This window comes from Hemiscyllium ocellatum, chromosome 4, assembly GCF_020745735.1.
Source record: "Hemiscyllium ocellatum isolate sHemOce1 chromosome 4, sHemOce1.pat.X.cur, whole genome shotgun sequence".
Taxonomy (NCBI): domain Eukaryota; kingdom Metazoa; phylum Chordata; class Chondrichthyes; order Orectolobiformes; family Hemiscylliidae; genus Hemiscyllium; species Hemiscyllium ocellatum.
The window spans coordinates 108,305,332-108,318,964 of NC_083404.1; the positions used below are offsets into that span (position 1 = coordinate 108,305,332).

Here is a 13,633-nt window from a genome sequence, read left to right on the forward strand (position 1 = left end):
AAAAGAGCTGAACAGCTCTTTCAAACAACCAGATTGGGATAAATGGACCAGCCATCTTCCGTACTCTAAGAATTTATGACGGAAAACCAGAAAGACCAATCACTGTATCCTCTAACCATAACAGGTTTACCTGGAGTTTTATTCCACGTGCCAATGTTTCCAGCTTCAGTCCTATATTTGTATTCTTGAATACTTCCTCACAATTCAAAGTGCATCATAAACTCCTTCAGCTCTTATTCCTCTCCCCAACCCCCATTTTATTTTTTCTGCCAAATATCCACCCAATTTCCTGTTGAAGTAATTGCTGCTGCCCACCTCTACCACATCTTTGCACTCACCACCCTCTATTTTAAAGTCTTTTCTTCATTCCTCCAGGTTTCAGTTTAAACTTAAAACTTTAAATCTTAAATGAGGTGTACAAGAATAAAAGTCGCCTTTTCTTCAACATAACTAAACACATTTTCCCTCCTCAGGGCTGAATGGAGAGCAGAACTGGTGGTGTGCATGGAAAGGGAAAATGTGGAAATGGAAGCTCTCTCCTGTTGGCAAGTGAATTTTAAAAAATATACACAAAACACACTCCCACCCACACTCCCCTCCATTCACCATTCCTCAAGACTTTCCATCTCCTTTAAGCCAACTCTAACACTTATCCAAGACTATGGGCATCAGGAATTTTTATTTCAGCTGGGTGTGATCCACCTATTGAGCACTGTGGCTTTGGGGCAAAGCCTAAATTTCTGAAGTTGCAGCTGCCAAGGTGACCCCTCCCGCAAAGAAAATTTCTGACAATAAGCAGCACCTTATCACTGAATATCGTTGAAGTGGTTTTAGGTACCCTTTCTCCAGGATTACTGTTGTAATCCTAACTCTATTTGTCATGCTCTGACCAGCCAGTGGTTAACCATATTGCTCGTTAGCCCTGTGTCATATGAGACAAGGCATGTCCAGGTTTAATCCCAGATTAGCTGGTCAGCTACAAAATAATTCAGCGTCTCGAAATGAGTGGTAATAAGACCATTAGACATAGGAGCAGGAGGCCATTCGCCCCATCAAGTCTGATCCACCACTCAATGATCTCACAAGCTTAACTTGAGGAACATTTGAGGACTCTGGGACTAGGCTCAATGGAGTTTGGAAGGATGAGGGGGATCTGATTGAAACTTTCCGAATACTGAACAGCCTGGACCAAATGGATGTTGGGAGGATATTTCCATTAGAAGAGAGACAAGGACCTGATAGCAGAGCCTTAAAGTAAAGGGAAAACCTTTTAGAACAGAGATAGGGAGGAACTACTTCACCCAGAGAGTGGTGGGCTCTGTGGACTTCATTGCTCCAAAGGGCTGTGGACATCATGCCATTTTTGAGTATATTTAAAACAGGGGTAGATAAGTTCTCGAATGCCAAGGGGATCAGAGGTTATGGGGAGAAAGCCAGAAAATAGATTTTCAACCCCATCAGCCAGGATTGAATGGCAGAGCAGACTCAATAGGCTGAATGCTTATCTTTTGCTCCAATGTCTTATGGTTTATTCGATATTGTCCACTTCCCTGCCTTTTCTGTATAACTCATGATTCCCTTTCTGAAAAAAAAATCTTTCTCAGTCTTGAATATACTTAATGCCCCAGCCTCAACAGCCCTAAAAAAAATTCACAGATTCACTACCTCAAAGACATTCATCCTCATCTCTATCTTAATTGGATGACCCCTTAAACTGAGATTAGGCTCTCTGGTCCTACATTCTCCTACACACAGGAAATAACCTTTCATATTTACCTTTGACAATTCCACCAAGAATCTTACATGTTTCGATGTTCTAAACTCAGACAAGTACAAGCCCAACCTACTCAACCTCACCTCATAAGAAAATCTCTTCAAATCCAGAATGAAAAGAGTGGACATTCTCTGAACTGCCTTTAATGCTTTTCACAGTATTTCAGGTGTATTCTGATTAGTGAATAGTATAAGTTTTAGCAATACCTCGCTAATTTTATACCCCATTCCCCTGGAAGTAAAAAACAATGTTCCATTTGCCTTTGTTACACATTTATCCCTGGATGCTAGCTTTTTTGAGATTCATACACAAGGACCCCGAATCCTTATGTGCTTCAGTTTTCTGCAGTCCTTCCCCATTTAAGGAATATTCAGGACTTGTATTCTTCCTACCAAAGTACATAACCATGTAGTTTTTCACATTTTATTCCATCTGCCAAGTTTTTGCCCACTCACTTAACCAAACTCCCAGACCTTCTGATCTTCAGAGATGCCTGCAGGAAATGCTAGCCTCTGCAAGTCTAGCAATGCCAAGATCAGGCACAGGGTTTAATTGGAAGTCCCACCTCATGATATAGATTTGGAGATATAGAATGGTTACCTAGCCAAGTATCAAAGGGTGGACATCCCTCTTAATGGGCAGTCAGGTCAGCACTCTTCAGCAGTGACAGTGTTTGATATTATTAGTCTACAAGGAACTAATAATCTACATTATTTAAATCCACGTGTAAATTAAAAGTTGCTATGCCACCCAGAACACAACACAGAAGAACTGTTGTAAGACTGGTTTCAGTAAAAATGATTACAAATGTGTCAGATTGTTGGACAATTTCAACTGGCACACTTACAACTTTTGGAGAAAGAAACCTGCGTTTCTTACTCAGGCTGGCCTATATGTGACTCCAGCCTGATAGCATGAAGGATGACTTTTTCAGCTCTCTGCTGTGTCCTAGGAAGTTACTTACTTGTATGAAAGCTTACTTGTGGCTGCACGGTGGCACAGTGGTTAGCACTGCAGCCTCACAGCGCCAGAGATCCGGGTTCATTTCCCGCCTCAGATGACGGACTGTGTGGAGTTTGCACGTTCTTCCCGTGTCTGCGTGGGTTTCCTCCGGGTGCTCCGGTTTCCTCACACAGTCACAAAGATGTGCGGATCAGGTGAATTGGCCATGCTAAATTGCCTGTAGTGTTAGGTAAGGGGTAAATGTAGGGGTATGGGTGGGTTGTAGGTCAGTTGTGGATTTGTTGGGCCGAAAGGCCTGTTTCCACACTGTAAGTAATCTAATCTAATCTGTATGGAGTGGGTCAAGACGACAGCCCACCGCCAACTTCAATGACAACGCAAAATGAGCAACAAAGTTTAAGCATTCCAGCTACATGAATAATTAGGATTTTATTAAACATTGTTACACTGAGAAATGCAGAATGAACCAGCACTTACAGATCCAGGAGAATTCCTACGGTTTGCAGGGGAAGGCTGTGTGCCTACCCTTGGGAGCACCTAATAAATCTAACTATTTCTGGGTTCCTGAGACAGAGATGGAGTCAGTAGCCTTCCTCTGCACACTGTTGCTATGCCACCCAGAACACAACACAGGAGAACTGTATAAACATATGGGCAAGGCAGCCGTAACAGAGACATCCAAAAAATTTCAACACAGCCTCTGTAATGTGGTTTGTAGATTTATTTCAGTATTTATTGTACAAAGCAAACACGACACAGGCAGCGTGTACAATTCCATACAGCAAATCAGTAATATAGTATTGAAAGCAAGAGATTTAATAATGCCTGCTCCCCATTACAAACCATTTTCCTAAACACAGAGAGTCTGCAGACAATTACCTGAAACCGCTTGAAATTCGACTCCCTCTATCGTTATAATCAATGGTTGATCTTAAAGACCACACAAACAAAAAAAATGACTACATATATAATTCCATCTGAAAATCAGTGCAGTAATTTGCAGAATGACCGTGTCTGGCAGGAATTCGGTTTCCTCCATTGGTTTGGCAGTACTCTTCTCAAAAGCATCAAATATAAGTCAGGGGTGCCCAAACTTTCATTTTTATGGACTGCATACCATGGACCCCTTTAGGCCACACAATAAGAATTAGAAAACAAAATGGTGAGCCAAAGAGAAATGCATAAAATCATTCTCCCAGCAGCTAAGACTCAGGAAAAAGGACTACTTTAAAACATTATTTTATAATTTACAAATAAAAATGTATGTCTATGTACAAGATATGATAGGCTCATCTTCTCATTGGCTGTCCGAATTTAGCGTGCTGCCTCAATTGCAAAAGAGCAAATGACATGGCACAAGGTAGCCATGATCTATGGCCAGGCATTATTGACAAGGTACTCTCAGCCAGACAGCGTGCACCACTGATGGGAGACCAATGTTTAGATAGGCAGACAATGGATCACAATGCATGGCTAGATAACAAGGGACCATGGCGAGGTGAATCAAGGCTGGGTAACCAGAGACCATAAAGCAGAGAATCATGGCCAGAAAACCAGTCACTATGAAGCAATGTTGAGGGCAGTGATCCAGGGATCAACAATTTATGGTTTATGCCACGGTTGTGATCAAACTGACTATAATTTTTAAATTGGAAATTACAATAATGATATCCACAAAAATAAACTTAAAACATGAACTGTGAAGGAACCTGTGTAGGTGTTACCTTAACTCCAATATTTGGCTTCAACTCAGTCCAATTTCCCTCTTGTCTGGGCAAATTTGAAGAGAAAGAAAATTGGACTACTTTTAACAGTTTCCGAATGTCTCTAAGTCTACAATATGCTACGTACATTCAACACTAAATTGGCAAACTCACAAAGGCCATAGGGTGTGCAAATTTTGAAATGTCACAGTTGGCAGAAGAAGAAATGGTTCTTCCAAAATTAGGAATAAGGCACTTTGTTGGGCAGTGGTAGAAGCTTTACATTTATATGTGTGGGAAGGTCCACTGACTGATGCTAAGTGTAAAATATCTACATCTTACACTGAGAAACCATGTGATGAACTAAAAATAAAAATACCAGAAGTGAATCACAATGCAATGTCAAGAGGATCAAGAAAAGCTTCCCGTGTCACTGCAAAGGAGACAAAAGCATAATAAATGAAAAACAGACATGATTAATCGCTGATGCTCAAAATAGTGCTTATGAGGAATGAGAAGCTGGCACCTTCCTTCGTGAAGGTAGTTGTTCTGAGAGAACATTACATATCCAATGTATTACAGAAAAAAGAACAATTGTGGAACAATATTTTTTAGGATAAGCTGAGCTGCAGGAGAAGACAACACACAATCTGCGTTATGAACAAAAAGGTTAAGACTGATATAAGGATTTTTAATTTTTATAATATCACAAATTGTAAAGGGCTGTCTGGAAAGTTATTAAGGCCAAGGCACAGATCCTTGATATGCAGCCAGATTCTTCAATGAAAAGTCAATAGGGTTACTATCTATGAAGGCTGAGATCAATTGGGGAAATAAGGTGTTATTTTTTGAGGATAAAGTGCTATTGAAGACCAATTGTTCTTGAGAGCAAGATGCATGCAAATCTGTGGCACTATCAGTAACAAGGACCAAAACAGTAGCACTGAAATATTGCAGTTCAGAACTCACTAGAATCCAGAAATGAATTAAAGAACGATTTACCAGCAGCAATTTGCTAATGCACTTTGTAGAGTTCAAAAGCAAAATATCCAGGTAAAGATCTTGTTCTTCCAGAAAAAAATGATGAACTAACTACAGGCTTTGCCAAGATCACATCAACATCTAGTTTACCAGCAATAGTTGTGAATTCAGTGCCTTCTACTATAAAACCTAATATATATCTAGTAAATATATATACTTATCTTTGTAACCATTTTATCTAACTGCTCGATGTTCTATCGTGCCAAAGTATCTAAAAGCACAAGCTTTCAAGACTTCAATTATTTTTAGTGATAATCTGTAGTCTTTCACACTGCACCTCTTTCTCCTTTCATGGCTCTTGTGTGGACGGTGGATCAAGAATGGAAATTGATTCTCACTGAGTTTACCTACTCTAATTCATCCATGAAAGCGGACTTAACACATTGAGAATGTTGCTTATTCATGTGCTGCATTATCAATTATCCTATGCCTCCATACACATTATTCCATCTCCCAGTTTGGAAGCAGTGGCGATGGAAATGAGGGAACGTCATCCCACTTCAATACCCATCATAAATCAAAAATATTAAGTCAAGTATACTCAAATAACTGTGAACAATGCCAATGCTACATCTTAAAAGTAAGCAATTCTATTGAACATTTCCAGCATGTCCTAGGATATTACAATTCACAGCAATCAATCCATTAATGTGACATTATAAAAGTTGCATGTGAGATCCAGCCAAATAGACCATGCCAATGAACTGAACTCCTCAGCACAGAAAGTACTCCATTTATATCTTGGAGTTTATTAAAGTGCACAATTCCCTGTTGGTCCTACTACTTTTTCATGTGTATCTCCAAAGGAAAGTTGCATCCACTCACAGGGGTAAAGACATGCTCATGCACTGAAGTACAAGTGAAAATAATTATCAACAGGAGAATATGTTAATTAGCATTGCATACTGGGATATGCACGTTATGGTTATAACTTCATCTATTTAACTTAGTAAGACATTTTTAAGGCCATGCAACATCCTAATGTACATATTTGCAGCAAACCATGAGTACAAACAGGCAGCAAATCAACATTAAAAGGAGTTATGCCACATGTAGAGGAAACTCCCAAGACCATTTCTGATTTAAAATTCCAGGCTGTCTTGGTGAGACTGCTGTTTGTTGATATTGTGGCCCTAGATATCACTAGCATGATAAGTAAATAGTGTAGTGTGTATTTAACTAATTGGTATCAATATAGTATATTCTTGAAGCAATGCATTTTAAACTTTGTTTTTTAATATTTTGTGTGATACATTTAATTCTTCATATTATTTCCTTCGCCACTGCAGTCAACAGTGGCAGAGGTAGAGTTGTAATCATTAACACTTCACTGGTGTGGTACACACATCAAAACTTTCTTCCGGTGTCACCAAAATATCAAAACGGCACAGTCAATAACTGTATTTTGTATTCACTTCCCACCACTCCCAGAACTCAAGCACATAGAATGAAAATGTCACCCACAAACCAAATCCTAGTAGCATGCAGAATAGAGATATATAGGGAGAGATAAGCATGATTAATGCGTTGAAGCAAAACGTTCAATAATCCATTAACAGTAGAACTGCAAGTCCATTTGCCTTGTTCAATTTTTCTCATTGAGTGAGTGTATGCAAGGCAGAGCATCCCCAAACTACAACTGATAGGATAGCTAACAAATGGAATTCATAATGCTGCCATTTGTTTGCACTAATAGTGTTTGTAGCAATTGACAGAAACAAGTAGATGCAGTCAGATTTTAAACCTTATTACTGTCCTTCCCTTCTTGAACACAATCCCTATAACACTTATCTTGAGCCTTTCAATTCTAAATCCCACCACTCACTATGACTGAAGTTACTAATTTCTCTTCTCTTACCCCCAAACATGATCTTGTTGCAAAGCACTAATTATGACTGAATCCAATGCACAAAATGCAAGGAAGGACCACAAATGCAGGAAATCTTAAGGTAAAAACAGCTGTCTCTGAATCTCAAATGAGAAACATTTTGGGTGATGTGTCTCACCAGAAAAATTAACTTCCTTTTCCTTTTCACAAACTGCTCGACCAGCTGCACATTATTGGCACTTTGTTGATCACTAGTGGATGCAATTCACCAGGAATAACCGGAAAAACAAGCAATAGTGTGCCATGGAGTAGTGAAATTTTGTCTGAGCTTCAAGCTGTAACAGGAATGTATTGGCACATGTACGCTTTGCATGACTTTCCTCTGCATGGTGAAGCGATATAGTACCAGTTGTAAATACATAAGCAACCAGAAAGGCATGCCTCATATAGGGGGGAATCTTGACTCAAGGGTACACCTATCTATATTCCCTTAGAAAAAAAATTATTGTATCATTAAGTGTCATTCATTGTTTTTAAAGAAACTGCGTTTTTTTTTGTAGATTGCAAATTAGAAGGATGTCTGAATTTGCTAGTATCTTTGAAGATTTTCTGCAATTAGCTAAAATTTATTGTGTTCTAAAACAGTGGAATATTAGATGCTTAGATGGTTGCCATGGAAATGGAGTCTGAATGACAAGAGCACATTCTTAGCTCCTCTATGTATGCTGATATATTGTTGATGAGGCCAAGACAATAGAACAGCAGACTGGCCACAGATTGTTCTAACAATTTATATGAGATTTTTCAACAGTCTCAAGCCAGGTACACATAAACAGGTCTTTCTCTTCAAACTTTAAGGAGTGAGTGAACCTGATTCATTGCCATCTGACCCATTGTTGTTCCAGCTCTTTGAAGCATTCCATCCAAATGCTGATGGCCTGTTGAAGAACGAACTGCATCAAACATGACTGAACATTGCAACATTTGGTCAGCTCAAGTCCTACAGGAGTTTCCGCATTCGGCGGTGACTCGTGTTTATCCGGGATGTTGCCTGGTCTGTGGAGGAACTGATGACATCCAGCACTTCGTCCTGACGCTCTAGCTCAGCCTCAGTATCCAGCGCGATAGTCTTCAACTTCCGTAAAATCTAAAACGAAAGAGTAGGCAAGTGAGTTGCTCTTGGTGTATACCAACGCTGGCAGGTTCAAGTTGTATATAGTATCGCATGGCATAAATTGCTCCTTTTCATTTCCTTCATATCCTACAGGAACTAGCAGCTAGGTCAATGTAACAAGCCAACTTGAGGACGACATGCTGCTGAATTGGGGTAAAGTAACTAAAGGCATGCGGCAGGCCATTAACAAATGTTGCCTTACAAGCATGATCCTACAATAATATCAATTCTGAGGATCCAACCTGCAAACATTTGCACATATGTACATAAAGCTATTTTACATTTTACTATATTGTGTTCCAACTTGGGTACACATTAACTTACAAACATACTCAAGTATAGAACTTGTTCATAACCCAAGTAGAAGGCAGGCAGGTTTAGATAAGGAATTCCAGAGTACAGAACCATGATAGTTAAGAGAAACTGGGTAAAAATACTCCAGAATCAGAAATTTAGTGGGCATAATCTGAATATAAGCCTGGAGCAAGTTCCACATGAACTGTACTGTACCCAACAATGGTCAAATTTTTCAATGTATGCTACACTTGTACAGGAAGCCAGTGAGACTCAAAGGCGGCATAATTCCAGATAATCAATTAATCATTACTTGTTAACTGCATCACAAGATGATAAGTACTCTAAAACTGCAATGTTCAGCAACAACTTACATTTATTTTATGTTAAACCCATAGCAAAGTGCCCCACAAAAGCTAATCAACCAAAAAGGCACTCTAAACCAACAAACTAGATGATTAAGAGTTGGTTAGAAGAATAGTAAAAGATAGCAAAAATAGATTTCTGCTGTGATAAACTTGTGTTTATATAGGCCTCCTTGGAAGAGGTGCTGAAGAATTACCAGCATCCATAGTTCAGAACTTGGCTTGTAGTTACCTTTATCCCCAACACAGGAGTCACAAATTTAGGACAGAGTTGAGGAGGAACTTCTTCGTCCAAAGCTTGTGGAGTTCCCTGCCCAGTAGAGCAGTTGAAGCTAAATGATGTTAAATATTTTTAAAAGGTAAAAATAAATCAATTTTTGAACAGTAAAGGAATTAAGGGTTATGGTGAAGCTTAATCTACAAAAAGATCAGCCATAATCTTATTAAATGGCAGAGCAGGCTCAACAGACCAGACCAAATGGCCTACTTCTCTTCCTATTTCTTATGTTCTTATCAAATAGACATAATCATTCTTGAAGGTGATAAGGTGTATTTAACGGTCATGGGTTTGTTTGTCTTTCAAATCATCACTCATTACTTTTTAAAAAGTAGTTGGATGAAAAACTTGAATTGTTGAAGCCTATGGACCTAAAGCGGGAAAGTGAGACTAGTCTGGGTAGTAGTATATTTTTAGCAGTACAGCTCAATGGGCTGAAGGGCTTCTTCTGTACAATATGATTCTAAGATTCAAGTGGGAGTTGAACCCAGGCCTCCTGGCTCATAAGTAGGGACATTACCGTGGTGTCCTGAGGGTCCAAATCTACTCTTTAGGCATTTTCAAATCACCTGTTCAGAGATGTTATCCCACACTTTTGGAGTAAGTGATAATTGAACCCAGGCCTCCTACCACTGCACCATAAGTGCCCTCTCACTCAGCCTTTTTTAAAAAATATATCCAGAAGTGTCATCACATACTACTAGACGACTTTCCTGCCACCAAATCACCATGACTTATTTTTTGTTTTCAAATATTAATCCCCACCAGGAATGACTTGTGTAGCCAATTGGATGTTCATGTGGAATTCCCATTATGGGCAATGTCCATGATGGGGCATCATAAGTGAGCGGAGGTTGGTAGGGAAAGCAGGAAGAGAATACATCAAAATGGACTGACCCACTCTTCAAACTGTTAAGAGAATCTGGAGACAGCAGTCCATGTTGAGTAAATCAAAAATCCTCCAGATGGATTTTATGGAGTGAGTTTGGGTGTATCCAAACTACTGACCAATTTGATTAGCAGTGTTCATTATAGTAAACTCCACTAATTATTTTCCAAATACAGCAGTTCTATCACACCTGACATTGCTAGAACAGAGTAGTGGGTTCTGCTGTGAGTTCACGAAGAAGCCCAAAGAGGATCATGGCTCTTTGTAGAACTACAGTTATAGACTGGGAAGAATCCTGCAGCCCAGGGCAGAAGAAGAGAGAAGGTTGGGGGCTAGGTTCTATTGGACACGTGGCCCTGAAAGAAAAGTGAGGTTCACATCTTGGGAAGGGGTAATTGTAAGTGGATGGTGCACCCATGAATCATATGGCCTGCTTTTTCTCCCCCTACATCAGCCATCTTTGACTGCCGATCCCAAACTTATTTTGGTATTGGAATCACATTATTCAGGTCAATTACCTTGTTAGCAAGCCTAGATGAACATAATCCATGCACATCTGGCAGACATCAAAATAATATTTTTCTCCAGGGCTCCTCTTGACATGGTGGCTCAGTGGTTAGCACTGCTGCCTCACAGCGCTAAGGTCTCAGGTTCGATTCCAGCCTTGGATGACAGTCTATGTGGAGTTTGCACATTCTCCCCATGTCTGTGTGCGTTCCCTCCGTGTATTCCAGTTTCCTCCCACTTTCCAAAGATGTGCAGATCAGGTGAACTGGCTGTGCTAAATTGTCCATAGTTGTTAGGTGCATTAGTCAGAGGGGAGTGGGTTACTGTTCGGAGGGTTGGTGTGGACTTGTTGGGCCGAAGGGCCTGTTTCCACACTGTAGGAAATCTAATTGTAAAAGGGTTAGCTTTTAGGGGATACTTTTCTATTCTCAATAACTTGTTTATTAAGTGATGCAGTGTTAACAATGTCACGTGTATGTGTGTTGACAAAGGAAGTCTTGCAGAAGCAAAGTTATAATAATCTATTAATATTCTCAACAATCTTCGATTCTCCCTTAAACCTAAAGCTACACATAAAGAAAACATTAATTCCCTAGACACTACAACAGGCATAATTCAACAAACATTTTTTTTGTCCCCCCAAAAAATTGACACATTTCTGCACTCAAAATTCCAGCACTTAAACACACTTTCCAGAAACTAGCCAGGTAACAACTCATCGCCAGCTTTATCGAATGCTTAAAGGTGGAACAATTTAATCTGGTGATTGTTCCATTTATTGTATCTTGGATCCAACCTCACATTTAAATTTAACAAGTGACACAAAGGGGTTCATCATAGTAAGATTCACTACATTGTTTCCAAACATAGCAGTTTCTGAACCTATGCAAATTTGAGATTCCAAGGAATTCACTACCTCAAGTGATTTCAACATTTCCTGCTTCCCACTTATTTAAGTGTTCAATTGTTTACAAGTCTAAAACTGTTCTCTCTTTTGTAGCCTGTCTTCCCCACCTTTCCAACTTGCCTCTCCCCAGAACTTCCCACTTGCAGGCTCCTTCTCCACTCTCCCTTGCAATCTCCTCTTCACTATCCCACTTCCTAACAGCCTCTCTCTACTCATTAAGCCTCCATTCACTGCCTTCAATCCTCACATTCCTCTTACAGTCTCCTACTCTGTCCCCAAACAAACACACTTTCAGCTTCCTTACCCAGATCCAGCTGATGGACCTCCAGCCAAGTAAAAGGCAACCTTCTCCTGACCTCAACAAAAAGCAGCACCCAACTCCACATTCCAGATCCAGACCAGGCAGAATCTCCTCCAACAATTCCCTCACTGTCAATACCTAGCTTCATAAGCTAGTTGTTCTTCCATTCACTAGTGGATTTGCTTGTGTGTTTGTTGCTAGTAGGTCACTAATGAGCTTATCATCAACAATCCGAGGGAGAACCAGACTGTTCCTCACTAGTTCCTTCCATTCTACTTATAGGGACAGCATTTCTCCAAGGAACCAACCTGAGAGTACTTTTTCTGAGCAATTGTGGACACTTTCTGAGGCAGATACACAAGCTGCTATTGTTTATTTCAGGCAGTCAACCTTGAGGCTTGCACACCTACTGTATTATAGGGGTGAACTGGCTGGGATGGGAGGCCTGACATAGATGGCAGACTGGCTGCAGCCCCATTTTACATCATGCCCCTCCCCCCCCCCCAAAAGAAACACAACTGGTGAAGGTAGATAAAATCTATTATTCTACTAGATTGCTTTGATTGGCAGGTCAACTGGTGTCACCTTCATTTCAACAAATACAATATTTACTTTTTGATTTGCCCCTAAAAGCAATTCATTATGAACACCTGGCTGAGCTTCAAAAGCTACAATTATCTCAGTGGGAGTTATTATTTTGACAGTTCAAAGAAGCTCTTCAATGTTTAGAGAAATAAACAGAAGCTCTTTTTAAGTACCAGATTAACTATGTGAGAAGACTGAAAAGCTTTCAGGCTTTTGTGAAAAGAATGTTTTCCATTATTAAATCTGTACTGAAAGTACTATATTAGATTGACTGTTTTTCTTTTAAATCTTTACATGGCCCCCCAGGTCTGAAGACGTCTAACGCTGGACTTGAAAAGTGAACATCAACGCTGTCAAACGTACTGATTTTCTACAGCATTTTGTCTCTTTATTTGAGCCCGCTACACTACACACTGTGTATACTTATTGCTTATTGTCCTTGCTGCTTGTGGGATCTCCTGCTAATAAAAATAACCGTCACATTTGCTTCCATAACAGTCACTAAATTTCATTGTAATTCAAAGTAAGTCAAGTACCTGGAGATATTTGTGAGACACAAGACCATAAAAGGAAAAACAGAACAAATGGAGTCCATTATGATTTGGAGATGCTGGTTTTGGACTGGGGTGTACAAAGTTAAAAATCACACAACACCAGGTTATTGTCCAACAGATTAATTGGAAGCACACTAGCTTTCAGAGCGATGCTCCTTCATCAGGTGATAGTGGAGGGCTCGATCGTAACACAGAATTTACAGCAAAAATTTACATTGTGATGTAACTGCAATTACACATTGAAAAATTGATTGTCTGTTAAGCCTTTCATCTGTTAGAATATAGTGATAGTTTCACTTCTTTCATGTGTAAATTACAAAACTTTTTTTTAAAAGTTGCATTCTCGGGTTAGCTGTTAACAATGGTGATAGCTAGACAACATGTTGAAGGTGTGGGCCCACTGTGTTCTCTCTCTATGCCATGATGTTTAGATTGATTCTAATCTAAAAAGTGAGATGACAGAGTTCTACA

At 39.7% G+C, this 13,633-nt stretch overlaps 1 protein-coding gene across 2 annotated transcripts in view; it reads right to left on the reverse strand.

Moving 5' to 3' along the window:
• Positions 1 to 3,443: 3,443 nt before the first annotated feature.
• The window catches only part of snap47 (synaptosome associated protein 47), a 65,639-nt gene continuing 55,449 nt past the window's right edge, over positions 3,444 to 13,633 (reverse strand). For both annotated transcript variants that reach the window (XM_060823749.1, XM_060823748.1), the window contains exon 5: positions 3,444 to 8,456. In XM_060823749.1, the coding sequence (XP_060679732.1) occupies positions 8,310 to 8,456 (147 nt within the window). In that variant the 3' untranslated portion in view covers positions 3,444 to 8,309. The remainder of the gene's footprint in view (positions 8,457 to 13,633) is intronic.